This window comes from Falco cherrug, chromosome 1 (genome assembly GCF_023634085.1).
Source record: "Falco cherrug isolate bFalChe1 chromosome 1, bFalChe1.pri, whole genome shotgun sequence".
NCBI lineage: Eukaryota > Metazoa > Chordata > Aves > Falconiformes > Falconidae > Falco > Falco cherrug.
The window spans coordinates 104,295,562-104,316,946 of record NC_073697.1 but is presented as its reverse complement, the minus strand read 5'-3'; the positions used below and the strand labels follow the sequence as shown (position 1 = coordinate 104,316,946).

General features: G+C 42.2%; 1 protein-coding gene across 4 annotated transcripts in view; it reads left to right on the top strand.

The window, feature by feature from the left end:
* GTF2I (general transcription factor IIi) overlaps window positions 1–21,385 on the top strand; it is a 78,279-nt gene that overhangs the window by 49,106 nt on the left and 7,788 nt on the right. For all 4 annotated transcript variants that reach the window (XR_008732816.1, XM_055714154.1, XM_055714148.1 and 1 more), the window contains 17 exons: window positions 1,468–1,651; window positions 3,440–3,498; window positions 7,376–7,447; window positions 8,140–8,323; window positions 8,690–8,769; window positions 11,317–11,388; window positions 11,848–12,031; window positions 12,527–12,585; window positions 13,258–13,341; window positions 13,782–13,877; window positions 15,379–15,444; window positions 16,272–16,455; window positions 17,054–17,106; window positions 18,012–18,122; window positions 18,991–19,074; window positions 19,907–20,090; window positions 21,177–21,205. Coding sequence is in view for 3 of the 4 variants with exons in the window: in XM_055714154.1 (XP_055570129.1) it covers window positions 1,468–1,651; window positions 3,440–3,498; window positions 7,376–7,447; window positions 8,140–8,323; window positions 8,690–8,769; window positions 11,317–11,388; window positions 11,848–12,031; window positions 12,527–12,585; window positions 13,258–13,341; window positions 13,782–13,877; window positions 15,379–15,444; window positions 16,272–16,455; window positions 17,054–17,106; window positions 18,012–18,122; window positions 18,991–19,074; window positions 19,907–20,090; window positions 21,177–21,205 (1,785 nt within the window). In the remaining variant the exon portion in view is untranslated. The remainder of the gene's footprint in view (window positions 1–1,467; window positions 1,652–3,439; window positions 3,499–7,375; window positions 7,448–8,139; window positions 8,324–8,689; window positions 8,770–11,316; window positions 11,389–11,847; window positions 12,032–12,526; window positions 12,586–13,257; window positions 13,342–13,781; window positions 13,878–15,378; window positions 15,445–16,271; window positions 16,456–17,053; window positions 17,107–18,011; window positions 18,123–18,990; window positions 19,075–19,906; window positions 20,091–21,176; window positions 21,206–21,385) is intronic.

The window sequence follows — 21,385 nt, the reverse complement described above, 5'->3', positions numbered from 1 at the left end:
GAATAATGATTTTTAGTTTCTTGGAAGAGGCATATGACTGCAATAAAAATCTACTTTAATGAAGGACTGGTGTGAGGCACATCATCCCTTTTGGTGGTGGTTCTGCAGCTCCTTTGGCGCAGGTTTGAGGAAGGTGTCTTTAGTCTGTTTGCTGAAGAGTCATCTCCAAGTTCCTGTCCATCTCTCTGCGTATCTGTTCCATGTCTCCAGTTTTGGCTATCTTATATTTGGCAGTGGAAGCCAAGTCGAGTAGAAACACAGCTCTTCTCACAGTTTTCCAAAATTTTCATACTCAGGTCTCATCAGAATATAAGACTAAGAAACACAGGGTATTTTCAAAGCTTTCTTGTTTTGTGATAAACGTACCTAGAACTGTTCTGCTTTCAAGTGGCAGAAAGAGCGTGTTACCCAAACACCTTTAACCCTAAATTGTTTTATTGCTTTTAAGAACTTGTGAGTTAGCGGGAGCGGTTTGTATACACCGATGTCTGAACCATGGGCCATTTTTGCCTTTTAAGTTGCTTGAAAAGGCGCCCTGAGTAATTTTGTGTTCAGAAACGCAGGAATTTGCCCTCAACTTGGCCTTTCTCTCCTCAAATAGCTTTTGCATCGAATTTCCACAGCAAAACAACAGGATGTACCAAAGTGTTTGCAGACCAGTCGGACGGTAACAGAGAATTCTTGTTGCATGGGCCACAAAATTAACGGAGTTTCGTTTCTTAGAAAGAAACGAGCCCTCTTGGTATTTGCAAATCCTCATGTTCTGCAGGGTCTGCCAGCCTGGTAGCTGTATTGCTATGATTGCCATCCTCCGGACTTAAAATAAATACTTTTGGTTATTTCCCATTTGTGGGTGAATCTTTTCCTTGCTTTTCATTTGCTTCCCAGATTTCATCAGTTGGGCTATGCTTTTCTCAGGAGTGTTGGAAGTGTATTGTTTATTTCATCCACGGTTCCTTGGATTTCTAAAATACGCTGAAGTTTAGGAGTTCGCTCCAAAGAAGGGATGTGTGCCCCACCTCCAAGGCATTAATGACACTTCTACACCCAGTAGTAGTAACAAATAATAATAATCAGAGCTAATGAACTGAAACATGCTTGGTTTATCACCAAGTCTAGATAATTTCAGCTTTCACAATGTGCTGTTAAACAAAATCAAAATACTGTGAAACTTCACTGTTACACGTGCGGTCTCTGTTACTAAATGTTTGCGGAGTAAAGGGCAAAGAGGAGCATCTGTGTATGTATGCAGCTCTGCAGCTTGTTGACTGTGATGTGGAGTGATTTTGCTATAAAACAAAACCAAACCCCTACAAATATGAATTTGTATTTGCTTGCATGTTGAAATGTGCTGAGGGCAGTATTGCCCGTCTGTTCGTTTTAATGTATTTCAGAGGGGCATCAAACAGATAACTTGAGTAGAGCTACAAGGTAGTCTGATGTTTCTATTCTCCTTCTTTCTTAAAGCTCAAGCTATAAAAGCAAAAGGGCCAGTGTCTATCCCGTACCCACTCTTCCAGTCACATGTGGAGGACTTATATGTGGAAGGGCTCCCAGAAGGAATTCCCTTCAGACGCCCATCCACCTATGGCATTCCCCGGCTTGAGAGGATACTTCTAGCAAAAGAGCGGATCCGGTTTGTGATTAAAAAGTAAGGAATTCTGCATTTTTGTTCGTCTGTTGCTCGTCATTCTCTGCTGGCTCTGCTCTGCTTCATTTTGTCTTCAAGAACTTCCAAATCGATTTCTAATGATGTGTTCTTTTGCTGTTACTAACAAGTAATGTGGATTTGATGTTCGCTCTGATAAATTCAGCTTATCAGATCACCAGAGCACCTTCTGAACAGATCTCTTCAATGGCATGGACTTCTTGTCCTGGGCACATCTCTTTGTACTGTTTTAATTTAATTGGTTGTAATACATGTTGAAAGCCATTGACTTGGGGATATTTCTGAGCATCCTGGCCTCAATTTCAGCTTGGGCTTTTATTTTTTTTTCTCGCTGGAATGCCGTACCAAGGTGTCTATGGCCATATCTTTATGTAGCATCACCTGGGGCAGGCTTGAGCCCAAAATAGCTACTGGTTCATGTGATGTAGTTGGTTGCATGTCCTTGGTGTGTCTGGAGGTAGATCAGGTAGTGAACATGACGGGAGACCTTGGATGTAGATAGAAGTTCCTTGAGGGCTCCATTGCCTGCTGTAGCTAGCCTGCTATCTGTTACCTTTTATCTATTATGTCTATTATCTATTACGTCTGCCTTTAAAGGCGTGAGATGTCCTGGGCTCCCTCCGTTCTCTTTCTCTCCTTTCTTGTTTGACATCTTTCCTAGGACCACCCTGCATCACTTTCTGCAGAGGCAGGTGGGGCTGGAGGGCACCGATCCTGAACGCAGGGTGCACAGAGAGAGGTGCCTGCGCCGGTGGGTGCTGAGCACTGGCTCTGGGAGCTGCAGGGCACTTTGGGATCCAGCGCTGTGGTGGTGGGTGGGTATTTCCCTTGGAGGGTTGGGTGCTTGGCGTCAGATGGGCACGATGCTTCACGCTGCAGATGGGCATTGACAGTTTAAATGGAGCTTCTGTGGGTAACAACTGACGTTTTCCTTTTGTTCAGTGACGGAGGGTGTAATCCAAGGGTTTTCCAAGCGGAGAGGAGCCTGTTGGTTGCAGTGGTCAGGCTCAGCGTGGTGGTGGTGACAGCCCGTGCCTCTGTGCGTGCTGCCGTCTGTGCGGGTCCTGCTTAAATTTGAGAGGTTTATGTTCATCCCTGTCATCCTAAGGCTTGCAGCTAACCAGAAAAGAGGAAGAAGTGTAGATCTACCTTCTCTCTCACTTAAAATCAAGCACTATACGTAGATTTTAATATTTATGCAATACTGACACCTGCTCTTGTCAAATTTGTCTTAGCTGTTAACAGTAATTAATTTACGCTGTTCATCAGTTTGGTAACGTGCGGCAACCGCAGCAGCTCAAAAAGCAGTTCAGCTCTATGAGAAATGTCAGAATTTAAAATTACTTTTGTTGTTGTTGTTCTGATATGGATAAAACAAGATGTATTTGGGAAATAGAAATGCCTGTTTTAAGATTTGAATTTTTAAAGGTTATTTTTTTTTTATATGCATCTTTGTTTCTGGTGAAGTGTGTTTTAGACCTCAGAGATACTTTTAACGTAATCTTGTGTGTTTCCGTGGAATGTTATGGCTCAGGCAGATATGAGTATCGGGTATGAAAAATGTTTTTGTCAGTAGGTTTCTAACCAGCTCTTACAGTACTTTGGTGCTAATTGGAATTTAAAGTTGGGGATTGTGACGTCCCCTGTTATGGTTTGGTTTCAGGTTGGTTTTTTTTTTCCTGCTGATCCTTCGGCTGTAAGTGTAGGCTGCAACATCTGGTTTATCAAAGTATATGTCACTGTTGAAGAACATTATCTTAAATCTTTTAGGCACGAGCTTTTGAATTCGACACAAGAAGACGGACCGTTGGACAAGCCTGTTGCAGGAGGTAGGTCTTTGAACGTGTGAGTTGTGCAAGCACGGCGTGATTTCCTATCCATCAGTTTTACCAGCAGTTGCCATGTGCTTTTCCTAAGAACACATTGCAAATAATTCCTCTTGTTCTGAATGTCCTGTAGCTGCAAAGTGACAGCAATTTTCCACTGGCTTGGCCCAGCCAGCGTGACTTAACGCTGCCAACTGATCTGCTTCAGCTAGCCAGAAGGAAAAAACAATGAACGAGGTTTTAGTCTGGGGGGATACAGAGAAAAGGCAGCAGTTCCCATAGTTCATGGAGTTTACTGGGTAGGGAACTGGCTGTAACGTGGAATAATTGTTTGCTTATGCGATTTGCCAAAATTAGATGAACTGAAATGCAGTAATGAACCATACTGGTTATAGTGACATTTGTTGTTGTCGAAATCTCATTTGCTGGGATGATGTGACTTCATTTTCACACCGCAGTGCAAAGACTGTGTCCTCACTGCTTTTGCCCCCAGGAATGTTTCTCAGTAGATTCGTGCTCTTACAGGTTTTGGCTCCATTGAGCACCCATCCGAAAGTAACAAAAATGACAATGTGAAAACAAAACTACAAGAATAGTCTTTTATTACAGTTGCGCCCATGAACTTCTTTCCCCTCAATTCGGGAGAAAAAAAGTTTAGCATGGAAAAAAAATCAAGTTTCGAAAGAGTTGTGCCTTTGTATGGGCATTAGGGGGTAAATTACTTTCCTGGGCTTGTTTTTCTCTTGAGTTGCATTCTACTGTCTCTTGGACTTCAGGGTGGTTTTTTAATTGTCCAATTAAGCAAAGTGTTGAAAGCTTGTATGCCTGAACCAACACAAACAAGTTGCTCCCAGCCCCAAAATTTCTAACTGGCAACCTGAGCCTGGTTCAACTGTGAATTTTAAGTAATTCCAGAGAAATTCTTAGTTCAGACAGAGACACAAGCATATAAAAGGCAGTATCTGCACTACTGCAGCACCATTGTGTTGTATTATATACTCATAGTCTTCTGCTGTAAAAAGTGTGTCAAAGACTGTACTTAAAGTGAATGTTAAGGATCTAAATTAAGCTGAGAAATTATGTCATAAGGACGTCACTTTAACACGTGTGTAGGAATTAAACTTTTCCTGCAGTATCAGTTAACCTTGTGCCTTGAGTCTTAATAATCTGCTGTTCCTTCGAGCACCAAATCTGACTACAAAAATAGTAGGTAGGCTAACGACTGAGTCTTAAACTTAACTTTTATGTTAAGTTTATGTGGGTTTTTTTAATTAGTCCCTTTTCTCTGTTGTTTTCTGTTGTATTGAATATGGCTATACTGATTATGAAGACAAAGCAGATACGTTACATACCCCGTAAAACCCCTGCAGCTGAGAAGACTAGTGGTAACCCATTTTTATGGCAGTGTTATGAACAGTCACTTTATGTTGCTTGTCTCACTCACTGGTACTGATCCTATATTCCTGTGTGCCCTCTGCGTTATTTTGGAGAGGAGAGACCGTCTGTGGAAGCCGTTGATAGTATCCTGGGGACACAGCTCAGAAGGCAGCAGCTGTCTGAGCCTCCTTTCCCGCGGTTTGCTTTTCTCGCTGCTTGGATTCCCCCTTTCCCAGTAGCTCCCAGTCTCCTCTGCTGCCATCTCGGGAAGGAGAGCGATGGAGCACCAGCCTCTGCTCTGGGCTCCCTGCGGCTCCGTGTCCAGCGTCCTGCTCTGTCCCTTGCCCTGCCAGCTTGTCCCCCCCAGCGGGGAGGCATGGGGTGGGGGTGGGGGCTGTATTTGGGCTGCTGGAAGAAAGATGGTTTTCATTCACATTCCTATGGGAAGCAGGCTGGTCAGGAAGGTTTATGAAATAGCCTCAGCCCTGAAGCCCTGAGGTGGCTGATATTGGCTCCAAGACAAAGTGATGGAGCGATGGTTTGGCTCAGGAAAGGGGAGGAGGAGTGTGAGCAGGTGCCAGTGAGGATGGTCCAGCCCAGAGCAGAGGATGCTTCTTGTATGCTGTCTAAACCCCCAGCATCGCAGCTCTCCAGGATCTTGTCTGACTGATGAGCTTCCACTTGATGGCAACAAAGACATTCAGAAGAAAAAAGTGATTTCTCTATGCCCTTTGATCCCTGTCACCTGGCACTGAGGGGACCGACAGGTTCTTTTAGGGATCCTTGCAGAATGACCATTGCAGTAAATGACAGTTACAATTAAAGTTTTATTTTTTATAACAGGATATTACAATTAGTATAGCATATATATTACAATTAGTATAGCATAGAATTTATGATTGGAATGGCACAGGATTTATACAAGCAGAATCAAGACAGCACAATCTATGAGTAGTGTAATACAGAATTCATAATACAACTTAACATATGGTTTCTAATCACCTGGACCCTCTGCAGATTGGGTCAGATCTTGTATCAGTACAACAATCACAATCTAGACTCAAAAACTATATAAAAGAAGAAGAGTCGCTCAACCCTTGGAGGAAGCAGAAGATGGTGGAGGTGTCCCTGGCCACGAAGGGGCCACAGGTCTCCGTGGCCGCCAGCAGCTTTGGTCTGAGCTCCCCTGTAGGACTTGGAACTGCTTGATTTTCGGGATGATGCTCTGCGTGCTGTTATGCTTCCCAGCTCCGTGCTGGGGACATCCCCACCACCGGGCTGGCCAGGTGCCTGGGACCTTCCAGGCCGGTGAGGAAGGGAGCAGTTGGCCTGGTGCACAGGAACCTTGAGGCTGGTAGAGAGGGAAAGAAGAAATTTCAATCTGTTTGGTTTGCTTGGTCCGTGGGACCTGAGGATGAGGGGAAGGGAACGGATACGTGACCCGCTCAGTCTCAGGGAATGGCTGCTTGCCTTGCAAACTGACATTAGTTATGCTCACCGTGTCACCCGGGGTTGGGAGCAGGGGGTACCGGTTGCAGTCCCAAATGATGAGCACACATGGGCAAACAAAAACAAAAGCTGTCACCATTCCCGCTGCCACAGGTGACAGCACTAACATTGCCGTTGTGCTCTGCTGCTGTGCCAGAGGAGCAGAACCCAGGCTCATGGCCATCCTCAGGTGCAAAACTGTGTCTCGTGAACTCCAAAGCTGTGTGGGTATCAGCCAATAAACAAAGATGCTCAAGTGATAAAATGATGGAAAAACTGTGTTTAATCTAGTTTATTGACCAGGATATGCCAATCTGCATAGCTGCCATGTGTTAGGTTCTGTATCTAAATGACAACTTAACTGATGCCTTAGGTGGTGTCCAGGAAGCATTTTGGAGAGTTGGAACTAAGCTGCTTGTCATCTCAAGAATGACAAAATCCCTAGAGTCACTGGGTGCAGTTATGCATCTCCATTTAAAAAGTATTGCCCACAAACTGGGAGAAACGGATGCTGGAAGTTCAGCGTGAATATACAGCAAGGAGCAAACTGCTGTGTGCACCCGTTGTAAAAGCTTGCTTTGGGGTTGTCAGTGCTTTGAAAATTCCTTGAAGGCAAGTGTTCATCCCATCTGCATACCAAATTCTGCACTGAGTATCAGGATAATTTTTTTAGAAAAGGAAGCTGGCAAAAACCCAATCGTATCTGCAAATGGGATCTACAGATTGGAGGCGGATGATGGAAGCTTTGCAGTTCCTCATGCCAACGCACTGTATGTATTTTGTAGCAAGAGTGATGTCACTGGTTCAATGGAATTTTTATACCGTTTTAATATTTTGTCATTTTTTTATAATTAATTTTTGTAGTTCTGAGTTGAAGCCATACTTCTTCCACGTAGTATTTTCTGGGTTACCTGAGAATGCAGGATGGTTATGCATGCTATAAACTGAATGACTGAAAATATAACCAAAATAATTAGGGAATGTTGTTTTTGTTCTGTGTCATGCTCAAATACAGTGAAAGAGGAGTGGTATGCCAGGATCACCAAACTGAGAAAGATGGTAGATCAACTCTTCTGTAAAAAGTTTGGTGAGAACACTATTATTGTTTTCTTTTCTTTTATGTCTCTGTATTTCTTGAAAGTTGTTTTCGCTGTTCCTTTTGAACATCTACATGAATGAGACCTTTGATCAGCTTTTTCAAATATTTAACATCCTGGCAGCTGAGTGAAAAAGAGTGTATTAGTCTACTGTTTATACAGCAAGGCAAGTTCATAGTTAAATATATATGTCTTTTATGTGCAGCTCTTCTAATTGCTCTCAGTTCCTTCCTATTTGGATTTTTTTTTCCTTTGATGGTGAATAAAACAACTGTTTCTTTATTTATATCCATTGCAGTATCATTAAAATTAGTATTAGGACATTTTTATGTTCTCTCAGATGTAAAAAAAGAATCAGCTGCTTAAGAGCTAGAAGAAAATTGCACCATGAGATAGATAAATACAGATCTATAAAAAATAGATGAAAAACTTGGATAAAACCTCCGTATGATGCCCCAGCGAGGAACCTAGTGGTCTTCAGCAGCAGCAGCATGGTGCAGCAGGGTCGGTCATTACGGGTTTGATGTGCTGAGACTTGGACCCTGCTGGCTGTAGGTACCTTGCGTTGTCCCAGGCGCTGGGGTGACGATGACAACAGCCTGAAGAACTGTTAGCTTGGCTGGTTTTTAATTCAGTTTGATGGCCCTACTGCCCCGTCACTGGGTGTATTTTGTTCCAACAGCCGAAGCCTTGGGGAGCACAGAGCCGAAAGCTGTTCCATACCAGAAATTCGAAGCCCACCCTACTGACCTGTACGTTGAAGGGCTGCCAGAGAACATCCCCTTCAGGAGTCCTTCCTGGTATGGAATCCCTCGCCTGGAAAAAATAATTCAAGTGAGCAACAGGATAAAATTTGTGATCAAAAGGTAAGTTGTTTGTTTTAATGTGTAAACATGTTCAGTTTTTTAAGAAAGAGGCCAAACGATCACCCTTGGTGTAAGCAAGCACTTGGTTTTGTTAAGTCGCGAAGCATTCAGCCTCTACTTACGTCGATTAAATATTAAATAGTTAAATATGTTATAATAAATATAAATATTGAAGATGAAATATTAAGTAGATTAAATATTCTGCATTATGAAGTGGGTATTTGCAATCCAGACAAGTCTTCCAAGGCACCTTTGTGGTGTGAAATACACAACAGAAAACCCCAAAATTTGCGCTGCGTGTCATGATAGGCAGCAGTATGTAATTTGTGTCAAAGATGGGGCAGATGATTTGTTTTTTGGTTGCAGGCCAGAGCTGCTAACGCTCACTTCGACCGAAGTTATTCATCCCATGTCGAAGACCCCAAGTAGGACATCGCCATGTCCAGGTGGGAATGGAAGGGTTTGGTGGGGAAACACACGTGGGTCAGTGCAACCTTTTCCAAGAATTAACGGTGCTGCATGGGTGTGCTGATGTGAAAAGAATTAACTGATGGTTGGGAAGGCGGGCAGCTTGCTGGTGCAGTGCAGCTGGCTTTGGATGACTGGAACGGGTCCTGCTCCGAGCTGGAGCTGCTCCCCTGGTCCGGAGCAGCGCCCTGGAGCCCTGGCACCCTTTGCAGCGCCTCTGGGCTCACGTCAGGTTTCTGCTGGCCAGGAATTGTCCTGGCTTCTTGGAAGTGTGAAGTGCCTTTAACCCAGGAGAAGAATCAGATTGAGTTTTATTTGTGAGTGGTCTGGGTTGGACTGTGCCGGCACTTTCTCACTGCAGAAGCACATCGCGCAGATCTCATTAGGTTTTTCTAGGAGTGTGGATCTGTTTGATCCAGTGAGATCCAGCGCTGCCGGGGTATTTCCCCGCACTCATCTCGCTGGATAAACAAACTGCAGCTGTAGGAGATAACTGTGTTGAGCTCGCTGCAGCAAAAAAAAAAAAGGAAGGAATATGGTTTAATAGTCATGTAATCAGTAGTCGTCTTATCACCACATACTGTGGATTTTGTTTGGATTTTAGGAAAAGGCTCCTATTCAGCAAGAGGGTAGCTCAGTAGAAAAGACCGTGTTCAGTGTGAGCAGAAGGAAAAGGCAGCATCGGGGGTTTTTGGTTTTTTTTCTTTGTTTTGTTGCCAAAACCCTGACTGTCGTCAAATTTGACAATATAACTGGCAGTTTGACAATGCAGTAATAACAGCGGGTGCCAGTGACAGCAGTAAAAGGACAGCTGAGAAAACCCTCCTTGGGAAAGAACTGACACACAGTGGTCATGATTCTTAACACTCAGCCTGTCTGAATGTTGGGAATAACATTTCTTTTTTTGCCCTAGTGACTTCCATCAGATTTTTCACCGACTTGCAGGCGAGCCCGGTGTTAACCAGTGCCTGCATCACCTGCCGGGTGCAGGGTTTGGTGTCACACTGGCAAACCCAGCAGGGGTTCTCACTGCGGCTGCAAATTTTATGTTGCTAAAGAATGTTAGGCCTTTTTTAAAGCAAAATATTATTCTGTTGCAAAGTAAACACCAACAGACAACCTGCGAGCAGCACGTGGGCTGGGCTGTGGGCAGCCCCCCCGGCAGCACTGAGCCCAGCGCTGGCACATGGAGGGCAGGGAACGTGAGAGAGGGTCCGGAGGAGGCCACGGGGATGCTCAGAGGGTTGAAGCCCCTCTGCTATGGAGACATGCTGGGAGCACTGGGGAAGAGGCGGCTCCGGGAAGCCCTTATTGCAGCTCCCAGTACCCAAAGGGGCCAGCAGGGAAGCTGGAGCAGGGTTCTTGCAAGGGCATGTAGCAATAGCACAAGGGGGAATGTCTTTCAGCTGGAAGAGGGGAGATTTACATCAGCTCTTGGGAAGAAATTCTTCACTGTGAGGATGATGAGATGCCCAGATCCCTGGCAGTGCCCAAGGCCAGGCTGGACGGGGCTGGGAGCAGCCTGGGCTGGTGGGGGGTGTCCCTGCCCGTGGTGGGGGGTTGGAACAAAGTGATCTTCAAGGACCCTTCCAACCCAAACCATTCTAAAACTCTAAACATTTTAAATTTTTTTTAAAGTAAATTAGTCAATTGAGTTCCTTTGGCAGTAAGACTGCAATGCAGAATTTGGTATATTGTATATATAATGGTATATAAATGAATTAGGTATAAACATACATGCAGGTGTTCAATGCCTGTGAAATCTCTCAAATTGGTAGGCCAGATTGCAAAAAAGGTGCTAACACATCTTGCCTTGAAAATATAAGAAGCTAGAAATAAACAAGGTCAGGTAGTCTCTTAGTCAAAAATATGATTCAGAAACAAAAAAATTCTGTATCGCATCCTTCATGCCTGCTTTCCACAGCTCTGAATGGTTTTAGCTTGGTAGCAGTTAATTGTTATTTGTGGGTTATGATGAAAAATAATGAATTATGATGCTGTTCCTTAGAAAAGAAGTGGGTTTTATCACCGCTAGTGTCCTTTCTTGGCTACGTAAACTACAATTTGTCTGCTCTGGCTAGTGCTCCTATAATTGGCACTTATTTACAATAGAGAACAGGACTGAAGATGATTTTTTTTAATGCTAATGGAGATGTTTAGCAAAGCACTCTTTGAATCCTCATCTTCTTTTCTAAACAGTGTTATTCTTATGCACTATGATTAATTAATTCCATCTTTTTAAGAGCCACTAGAATGATTTCTTCCTGTGTCTAAAGGCTCTGAAGAACAAGTTGTCCCACTTGGGCTGATGTTTGATATTTGTAACTCCGTTGAAACAGATTTTCCATTATGTAGAGGGAATTGCGTGTTGTCATTTAAGCTGCCATTAATAATCATTACTCATTGTGTGTCCTTATGTGATTGTGTTGATAGTTTACAAGTTCTGGCATGGAAAGAAATGCGTTTGAGTGCCCCTTGTGTAGAACTGGGTAATGCTCTGACGTGTATCCATTCCTGGTTTTCAGTGAAAGAAGACTGGAACATCAGGATCACAAAGCTAAGGAAGCAAGTGGAAGAGATCTTTAATATGAAGTTCGGTGAGTTTAAAAAGTCATCTGTAAAAGGGGTTTTAAATTTTACTGGGCTTGTTTAAATGTCAGAAATGTACTAGGGCAGATACAGAAGTCCTGACTCCTCTTACCTACTTTTTACTGACTCTTGCCCATAACTGGCATAAATGACTTTATAACATCCTAGGCCGTGGTTTTTCTAGTTGTGTGGCAAGAGATGATGATATGTGCACAAAAAGCTTTTCGAAGGAAAACATTCTCAGAACAAAATACTCGGCACTGCAGGCTTCCATATTATCTGTAACCAGATGGACCATTCGCAGTTATTCTACAGAAAATAACAGAAAATCTATTTAAGTATATCTCTTGGGAGTTTTTTATTATCTCTGAGTAGCAGAGCTTCTCTCAGCCAAGCTTCTTAAAATCACTTGAGGTAAAATACCACCCATTTGAGTGTGTAAACTATCCTTAAATCTTTATTTTCAGCCCAAGCTCTGGGGCTTTCAGAGGCAGTGAAAGTTCCCTATCCTGTATTTGAATCAAACCCTGAGTACCTGTACGTCGAAGGCTTGCCAGAAGGAATCCCGTTCCGGAGTCCCACATGGTTTGGAATTCCACGCCTTGAAAGAATTATCCGTGAGAGTGGCAAAATCAAATTTGTTGTTAAAAAGTATGTTTGTAATTCAGTTATTTTTACTCCTGATTTTGAAGTTAATTTGAGTTTCTTCCCGGCGACTTGAAATGCTAACTAAATTCTGTTTCCATGAAACAGAAAGAACGTTTTACACGTGTGTTTTATCTTGTAAAAGGATAAACCTTCCTTATTAAACTTGCAGAGATGTATAAATTGCGTGTTTCATGCATCAAGGATCTAGGGGGGGAAATAACCTTGTTAACTGTCAGCTTTTTTCCTTCTTTTTCTCTATTTTTATGCTTGAATTAATCCCAGAAGAAAAATTACGGAGTAGAAAACGTAGCTTTACATTTTCTAACTTTTTTTGTGTTTATTGTCCTTGGGGAGTCACCCATGCTTCTAGGAGAACTTGATTATAGAAAGCTGATAGTACGTAAATTGGAACTCAGCCGAATTCCGAGAAATCGGTAACATTTTTGCTGTGTTGTTTGTCTGGCGTGTGTAACTGGTTGTGTTCTGTTCGACTTCTAGGCCTGAGCTTGTCACTTCCTATTTGCCTCCAGGGCTGGCTAGTAAAATAAACACTAAAGGTAAACAATTAAGTGTTATTTGCTGCCATCAATTCATAATTGGTTCAACTGTGGTTGAAAAGTAGGGGTTTGCAAACAAAAGGCATTATTTAAACTGATCTAGCATAGTAGCCTCTAAGTCTGCTATTATTTGAAAAAGTTACTCAAAACGTAAATTTATTTACTTTTTACTTTAGGCTGTTCTAATACAGGAAATTGAATTTACCCCTTTTTTGACCATTTTTATTTTGCTTTTAATGGCCCAAACCATATTTAACTTACATACTTCAGTTTACAGCTATAACAATGAAGTTTTGTAAGAAAAGAATGAAAAAGGAAATCTTTCAAGTGGTCTATAAAAATTTCAGAAGTCAATAATTTTGATATTTAGATATTTAGCGGTATTATTTAGATTTAGGTATTATTTAGATAATAAGTGGTACCAAAGCTGTCCCTCACACTTGGAAACAACAAAGTCTTGTGTTCTGAATTAGTGGAGTGAAAATTTGGGTGTGATGCCTGCTTTTTAAGGCTGAGCATCACCATGTTGTTCAGATTTTGTGTACTTGTACAGACACAAGTGATCCCTCAGTCTGCCAGGATTTTCAGAATACAGCTGCTTTTTCATTAGCTGTGCAGGATATACGTTACAGAGGGTTTGCCTGTTACACCTTGTATTATGTTCACTTCCAGCAATGAGTCCAAAGAGTTCAAAAAGGTCACGAAGTCCTGCAGGCAATTCAAAGGTCCCAGAGATTGAAGTTACTGTCGACGAAGGTATGGAAGAAATATCATTAAATACTCTTCTAATGTTCTTCTATTCTTCTCATGCTTTCTGTTCCCCATTTTCACAGTCCGTAATTAACTTACACATGCACCTCATGTAGCAAACTCAGTTTTGTTTCAGGGGTTCAGATATGCTTTAATATAGAAACAGGCTGATTTTTCATTTTTCTATGTTGGCGTCTGACAGCCTGCTTGGGCATGTTATTCCAAGCAGAGATGTGGGATCTGGTGTGGTCCTGAGCAGATGACTGGCTTAAAATACTTAAAATATGCTTAAAATACTGCGCTAGAGGAACTTCTTAAGGTTTTTTTTTATTCCACTTGTAATTCAGAAGTGAAGTTTTCTCTACTGTTCAAGTTTGATGTGTTGTTCTTTTTCTATGATGCTTGCTTCTGCTCGCTGCAGGTATATATATAATGTCTTCCTACAGGTCCAAATAAACCACAAACAACAGATGTTCGAACTAATTCTCAAACCAATGGGTCCAATATGAGCTTCAAGCCGCGAGGAAGAGAGTTTTCATTCGGTAAATGTTGTGGGAATTCACTCACGTGCTTTCTGTTAATGTTGGTGTTGAAATTTCTGGTGATGACATAACGGAGAGATCTGGAATTCATGTTTTATTCTACAGTTAGTGGATGACAGAAGTTCTTGTTTTCGTGCATGTTCAGTTCTTCATCATGTAGAATAATCTACGTCGGAGAAATCCTGGCTGATGTATAGAGGTGGCTGCACAAGTGCAGCACAGGTCCATTGGGTCTCACTAACCTGGGTTCAAACTCAGTCCCTTCAGGCTTTTGCTGCTCTGTTGTTTCACGGTGCTGCAGACCCCTGAGGGACCTGTTGGTGCACAGCACCCCCAGCGTGCATCAACCCAGTCCAGGTCTGTCATGGTGCAGAAGCTTAAGAAACGCTCCACAAACGTGAAATGTTGAGCACCACTGTGCAGAGACACCCAGGTGGCCCATAGGAACTAGGAAGGATTTAACAAACCAGTAAGCCGTGACCTATCCGAGCTGATTTTGCAAGATCACCCTTATGGATGTCCCCAGCTCTGGAAAAAAATCAGTGAAGGAGAAGCCAGGGAGGACTGGAAGCCGAGTGGCTGTGTTCAGGGTGACTGTAAGCAGTTCCCCCAGTCTCCTGAAACTGGTTTTTTAGCACCCCGACCTTCAGAGTTTATTTGCTTATATTTATATGGGAGTTTGTTTTTTGCTTTATCGTGTTTGTCTCCCGTGCTTGTTCTTTAGCCATATAGTCATAAAATGTGAAACAAAGGAGTTCTTTACTCCCACTGAGCCAGTTTAGCGTGAATATACAGTACTGGTTGGGTATGACGGCTCCTGTTGGCATGGGCAGCAGTCCTATGCAGAGCTGTTGCAGGTTTCTTGACTTTCTTGTTATTGCTACACCTAAGCTTTTTTTTTTAAAAAAAAAAACAACCACCTGCAACTTTTTTAAACTTTTCAACTGAGTTTTTAGTTTTGTAGACCAGCTATGGACCACTTACCTGCAGCCAAGGGTAAACCGGTTTAGGAATTGCTGCGGGTTGCTGTCAGGAACAAAATGCCTGGCTAGATGGAGATTTAATCTTACCCACTGAAGCTGAAACTATATAGATGGAGTTTATAGCTCTCAGGACAGTGGTGTGTGTTGCGGGGCTGTGGCGCTGAACGTCTGAAGAACTTTCTGCTGCTGTTTTGGGTGCTGCTTCAGATGACTAAATTTGATGCTGTCTGCTGCTGTAAATGTGGATCGCTCTTGGGTTTCAATTTTAATTGCCCTTGCTTTACCTAGTAGCAGTATCTTTCAAAGCTTCGGGAAAATGAGGCTTGATGTGGATATGGGTTTAGACTGCAGCAGCATGTTTTGGTGCCGTTTGCAGGATGAAAGCCATTTTGCATGTCTTACTGTTATAGTAAATCAGTTATCAAGCATAATAATTTATTAAACGTTTATTAAAGTCTTCTTCAAGGACTGATTCATTGTGGAAGTGTTGCTTTAATTTTCCGATTTCCTCCTGGCAGAAGCGTGGAATGCCAAAATTACTGACTTAAAGCAGAAAGTCGAAAATCTTTTTAATGAAAAATGTGGTAAGTGTATTGATTCTTTTTTACTGCGCTGTCTTTCTTACGAACGTACAGTAAAGATGTGTGAGAGAGGCGTTCATGTGTTTATTCCGAAGGTCCTGCAATCCTTGTGTGCTCTAGGCATTTCTCCTTTGAGCTCATTCTCATGTAGGTTGCTTGCAATTGTGTCACGTTTCCACTGGTTATTTGATTTGGGTTTGGAAATGGAGAAGTTGTGGTCGGATTACCGCTGCTTTAATGACCCAGAGACGCGGGGATTCCACATCCTGGCGCATCTTTTTAAGTTTTCTTCACTGCTTATGAATGGAAGTTTGCATGAGTTCAGCCTCTGCATGACTCGATACGTTGTGGGTGGTACCTGGAGAGATGCTCCATCATATCCTCGCGCTTCTAGTGCAGGCTGTTGGGAAGCTAATGACTTCTCCGAATTCCTTCTGAGTGCAGCTTTTGGAACAAGATCTCTAGTCGCACCTGCCCTTGATGCTGCTCTGTAGAAGAGACAGCGACAGAATGCATTGCCTGTAACAAAGCAGGGTACAAATGGGATAGTCTTGTGTGCAGACCAAGCCAGTGGCATGAGCTGCCGGCAAATTACTAACTTTCCACGGCAAATTATGATCAGACTTGCAGCAGAATGAGTTATGTGTGAGGCTGTGTTTCATTTCCTTCCTGCTTACTCATAGCTGTCACCAAGAGAGGCAAAGCCTGCTGGTTCCACCTAGTCCAGTATGTACGTGCCAGCTATTCTATACCATTCATACCTAAGGTTTTCCTTTTTATACACACACCAGTTGCCTAGCTGGTAGCTTATTTGCTGGGTTGCATTTCAGGGGAAGCACTGGGGCTGACCGAACCGGTGAAGGTGCCCTTTGCATTGTTTGAATCCTTCCCGGAGGTTTTCTACGTGGAAGGATTGCCCGAGGGGGTGCCATTCCGCCGACCTTCTACTTTTGGAATTCCAAGACTAGAGAAGATCCTGAGAAACAAATCCAAGATAAAATTCATTATTAAAAAGTAAGACTCCCGTCTCTCTCTGATAATCTATTCCATGAGAACTGAGATGTAGAACAAAAAATGAAACTGGGTTGCCAAATTGCTGAATTACCCTGTAAAGTACACACTGGAGTATTTTTAGTAAAGGAGGAAATGGTCAGAAAGCTCTTGTAGAGGAGGAGCAGGATACAGTAATCGTTCTGTTCTGAAAGATGCTCACAACCTATTTTGGGAGGAAGAGCAAGTCCAGATTTTTTAGCCCATTTCAGTTATTGCACCACTGGTTTAGTTCCTACCGCATGGAGCTCTTACGGGTTACTCATAAAAGTTGCTGGGAGGGTACCAGGAGCTGAGAAGTGGAGATTCATATAATTGGGCATTGTAAGAACTTATTTTTCTTGTCTGGAATAGGTTTAGATACCTGTGTGCCAGTGCAGAAACAGTGGCAAGAGCAGTTGGGGAGCCTCCCGACCATGGCGTTCTTGTCTGGCTGTTTGGCTGAGAGGCTGTCACTTGGTTCCTGCCTTTGATAGATTAATATTAGAAAATTGCATTTTCTTTAATGCCAATTAATGTAATTTTTTTTTAATTGTACATTAAATGTTCAATCTGTTTGCAGGCCTGAGATGTTTGAGGCAGCTATTAAGGAATGTTCTGCTAGAAGCCCCCAAAGTGAGTTTTGCAACTGCTTAATGTTCTACATAACAGTCTCTTTCAAGGATTAAATCCAGATCAGGAGAGCTGCACGGTGTTAATGAACTCCTGAAAGATTCGTTCTACATTGTGGTTGGTTTGTTTGCTTCTTGTTTTTTAACAATGGGGAAAGCACTTGCCCATTACAGTTAAATATAACTTTAGCAAAGGAGTGTTAAATTTTTCAAGTTATTCATAATAATCATGCCTCTAATGTGTTCTTTACTACCTTTTCTCAAAATGTAACAAGGAATGTGTGATTTGCAGAAGTAATTCAGGTCTAGAGATAAATTATTTGCTTCTAATGCATAGATCATCTAAATGACAAGTCCTCCACAGACAGGAGTGCAGAAAAGCAGTAGAAAATATTGTGTCAGGCAGGTCAGGGATGAAGTGTTTTGAGTCATATCATTGTCTCTTACTATGGGTTGGCAAAACTCTGCAGAGTTACTTGAACTTGGCTATGTTGTGCCACTGGACAGTGTGGCACAATACATATTCAGAAATATAACTGTAAGGGGTTTCTTTTGTGAATGCACGGTAGGTGTTACTGAGTTAACTGCAAGTGCTATGATTTTCCTGTTAATAAAAATACCAAAATACACGCTCCATATACTCTTTTTTTGTTTTCCTTTTAATAACAATCTTTTTAGAAACCCAGCTAGGTAAAGATTTAATATCTTTCATCTAGCTCTTTCTCTTGGATTGGAGCATGTACCTTCAATAAGTATGTCTCATTGGAAGCTGCTCCCATTGTGAAAATGGAACTGGGTCCACATTGAAAACTTTGCTAATACCTGTTATTTTGGAATATTTTCTTCATGAGCCATTCAAGATTTGGGGCTGTCTACAATTGTTTTTTAAATCAGTCCTCTCCTTTTTAGGAAAAAATAATTCATCTAACATAGCCAATACAGCAAGCACCACAACAAACACAGTGGTGAACACGGCCGCAGGGGTTGAAGATCTGAACATCATTCAAGTGACTATACCAGGTATGTCATTGCCTGGGGTCACATCATGCTTTTTGTGCTTATATCCTTGGTGACATTTCTTTAGTCTGATGAAGTTTTTCCAGCAGTCAAGCTGGCTCGCTGAAATACAAGTACTATCAACAAAGAACATAATTTACCATTCTGGTTTTTGCTGAGATGTTAAATATTTTCTAGCACTCATTAATATCTGTTCAGTGACAGGTCTATAATAGTCTTGGTCCAACCCTTAGTTCAGAAGTATCCACATTGTTCCCTTTTTTCTCATGCAATAAATTAAATATTGATTTGCAATTTTCTTGGCAACTTCAGGAGTTTGGTGCTTGGGCTGAATCACATAACCATGCAGACTGAACTGCATTGTCTTTCTTAGGCATGTATCATGTTGATTAGAAACAGGAACGTTGCATGCTGTGGCCACCTATTGAATGGTCACTTGGCTTTTATACATTATTTACCGTTACACGTACTGTAAGAAAATATAATTTGTGATTTTAGATGTCAGTTTACAAAATCATCTCTAGGCAGTAAATCTGGATTCATCCCTGGAAGGATTCATCCCATCAAGGCCAGGTGGGATGGGGCTGGGAGCAGCCTGCTCTGTGGAAGGTGTCCCTGCCCATGGCAGGGGGGTTGGAACTGGGTGAACTTTAAGGTCCCTTCCAGCCCAAACCATTCTAGGATTTTTTAATCACCAGCTCTTTTTGCATATTTCTACAATTCTGTGTTGCTGCTAAAGCTAGGAACAAAGACAGCTCCTGGTTTGAGGCACTGGGGTGTACCTGCTTTGAGTAAATATGCAACAGTAAACAAGCTTTGGGGAGGGGGGGAGTCTGCTTGATGCTGATGCTCTTCTAACAATTTCTTCCAGATGATGAAAGCGAGCGACTGTCAAAAGTAGAAAAGGCCAGACAATTGAGAGAGCAAGTAAATGATCTTTTTAGCCGGAAATTTGGTAATTGCTTCTTCCTCCCTGTTTTTACATGGGTGTGAATGCAGTTAATGTTGTTGGTGTTGACATTACTGAATCATCGCAGTGGATGATATATCTCTGATCATTAAAATGAACGAACTTGAGAACTGTATATGAATGTTGTACTTCGACTTCAAAAAGCATCTTTTATAAGCAATGTAGGTTGTTTGGTGTTTTAAACAAAAAATCCTAAGAGTATAGATTGTGTTATGTCATCACCCCCCACTCCCTTTCTGTTTTTTTCTGTGTAAACAGGGATGGAATACTTACTGTGCTGGCAGTCCATGATTCTTCTTAGGGCTTCATAGTCCTGACCTCTTAATACTTGGAACTAGAGTAGTTTTAAAAATGCAGCTCAGTCTTTTTGCTGTGTATAGTTTTCTTTTTTACTTTCTATTTGCATTGTACAGCAATAATGACCTGAGTTTCTTGGTCTGAAATTCCCTCGCTAGGGCTGTGCTGAATTGCTTTCATGGCATTGCAGGAGATGCTTCTTTTTTTCCTCCATCTAGCTGTTTCCTTAGATACCCCGTTCTGTACCTTTTCTTAGTAAACACAGAACATGGGTTCTTTATTTGCTGAGCTGCCAGAGCTGGAGTTGTAGCTCTTGTAGTGATGTTGATGAGCAGAATCCAGCTCATCCTATTTCCAACACTGTAATGGTTTCCTTGTTACATGAATTTTCCTAGTTTCAGACCCAATAGAAAGTTTGGATTTGCATTTAGTTTCTTAATTGTCTGAGGACTTTATTTTCAAGGTAATAATAACTATGTAGACTTGAAAATAAGCATGACCCATGACCTCTTTCACTTAGGTGAAGCCACTGGTGTGAATTTCCCTGTGAAAGTCCCGTACAGAAAGATCACTGTCAATCCTGGGTGTGTGGTGGTGGATGGGATGCCTCCTGGCGTGGCGTTCAAAGCTCCCAGTTATCTGGAAATTAGCTCCATGAGGAAGATTTTGGAATCAGCGGAGTTTATCAAATTTACTGTCATTCGGTAAGTGGTTGCCACTGATCAGATTGTACAGATGTCGCGAGGACAGCCCTGTGTCTGGAATAAATCGAGACTGGAAAGAATAGAAGTTGCAGCGCATCGTTAAATAGTGGAAGATGTTGGCTCCTTGGGGTAAAACCAGATCAGGTCAAATGGAGCCCAGATGTTCATAGCATGAGTGAAGATGGTGACTCTTTGGAGGATGTGTCCAACTGAGTATGGCACAGGGCATTTTATTTACAGGCGTATTACAGCAGTTGCAATCCATTCGTATCTGTGAGTCCTAAAGTCCTGTGGGCCTTGCTCTCCCATTTGTAAGATCAAGTTCTGAGAGACAAGTCCACAGCTTGTTGGCTCTTAACAGTAAATAGTGTTTGTACTAGTATTAATATTTCAGATGTTACGCATCCTGAGTTAAGTAAACTCTTTGATAAATGGTTTTTTCCCTACAAAATGAGTTTATCTACAATATTTAAAAATACAATATTGCCCAATTACAACATAAGTGGATTTCATTTATATGTGTTTATTTCCGCAGACATATATATACACACATATATACAAAGTATATTTGTATGCATGAAGCAGAACAGATGAAACTCTGGAATCATACTAGGGAGGAGTTCAGGGATAGAAAATACAAATTTAACAGTTTATGTGACTTCTCAAGTCGCAGACTGCTTCACAGGAGTCTGAATGCTTCAGTTTATACTTAAAGAGAGAAATCTCTTAGATATGTTTTACTAAGGGGTCTGAACTCTCAACCCTTAATCATGAAGTGTCCTAACTGAAAGGACTCTTGCTCGATCCACGGTGTCGAGTTGGGCTCTGAAGAAGAGGGGACTCCCTGGTTAGCTGGTGGTGAGCGAGGGAAGGATTTTGATGTTTCTGTCTATGTTCCTTTTCAAAGTGCGAGCACACAAGCCAGGGTGCCCAAGAGCTGCTGTGACGGTTCCTTATGCTTTGGTCCAACTCCCTGTGTGTTTTTTAGCACGACCTCTGTCCCGAAAGGTTAGGTGAGGCTGCTTTGGGAGGGAAGGCCCGTGCAGTATCTTTTAGAATCAGTAAACTTTTCTTTTTCTCTTGCAGACCATTGCCAGGACTTGTGATTAACAATCGTAAGTATTTATGAGACGCTGATGGCAAATGTATTCTTGTAGCTTACCCAGATTCGTTTTCCACCTTTGGGTTTGGTGGCAGAGGCTGCAGGGTGGTTCAGTTCTGTGTGTAACTCTTGTCTGTGTCTCATGAAGGTTCCCTGACTAAACATGCACGTGCAATTAACTTGAGAGCAGCGT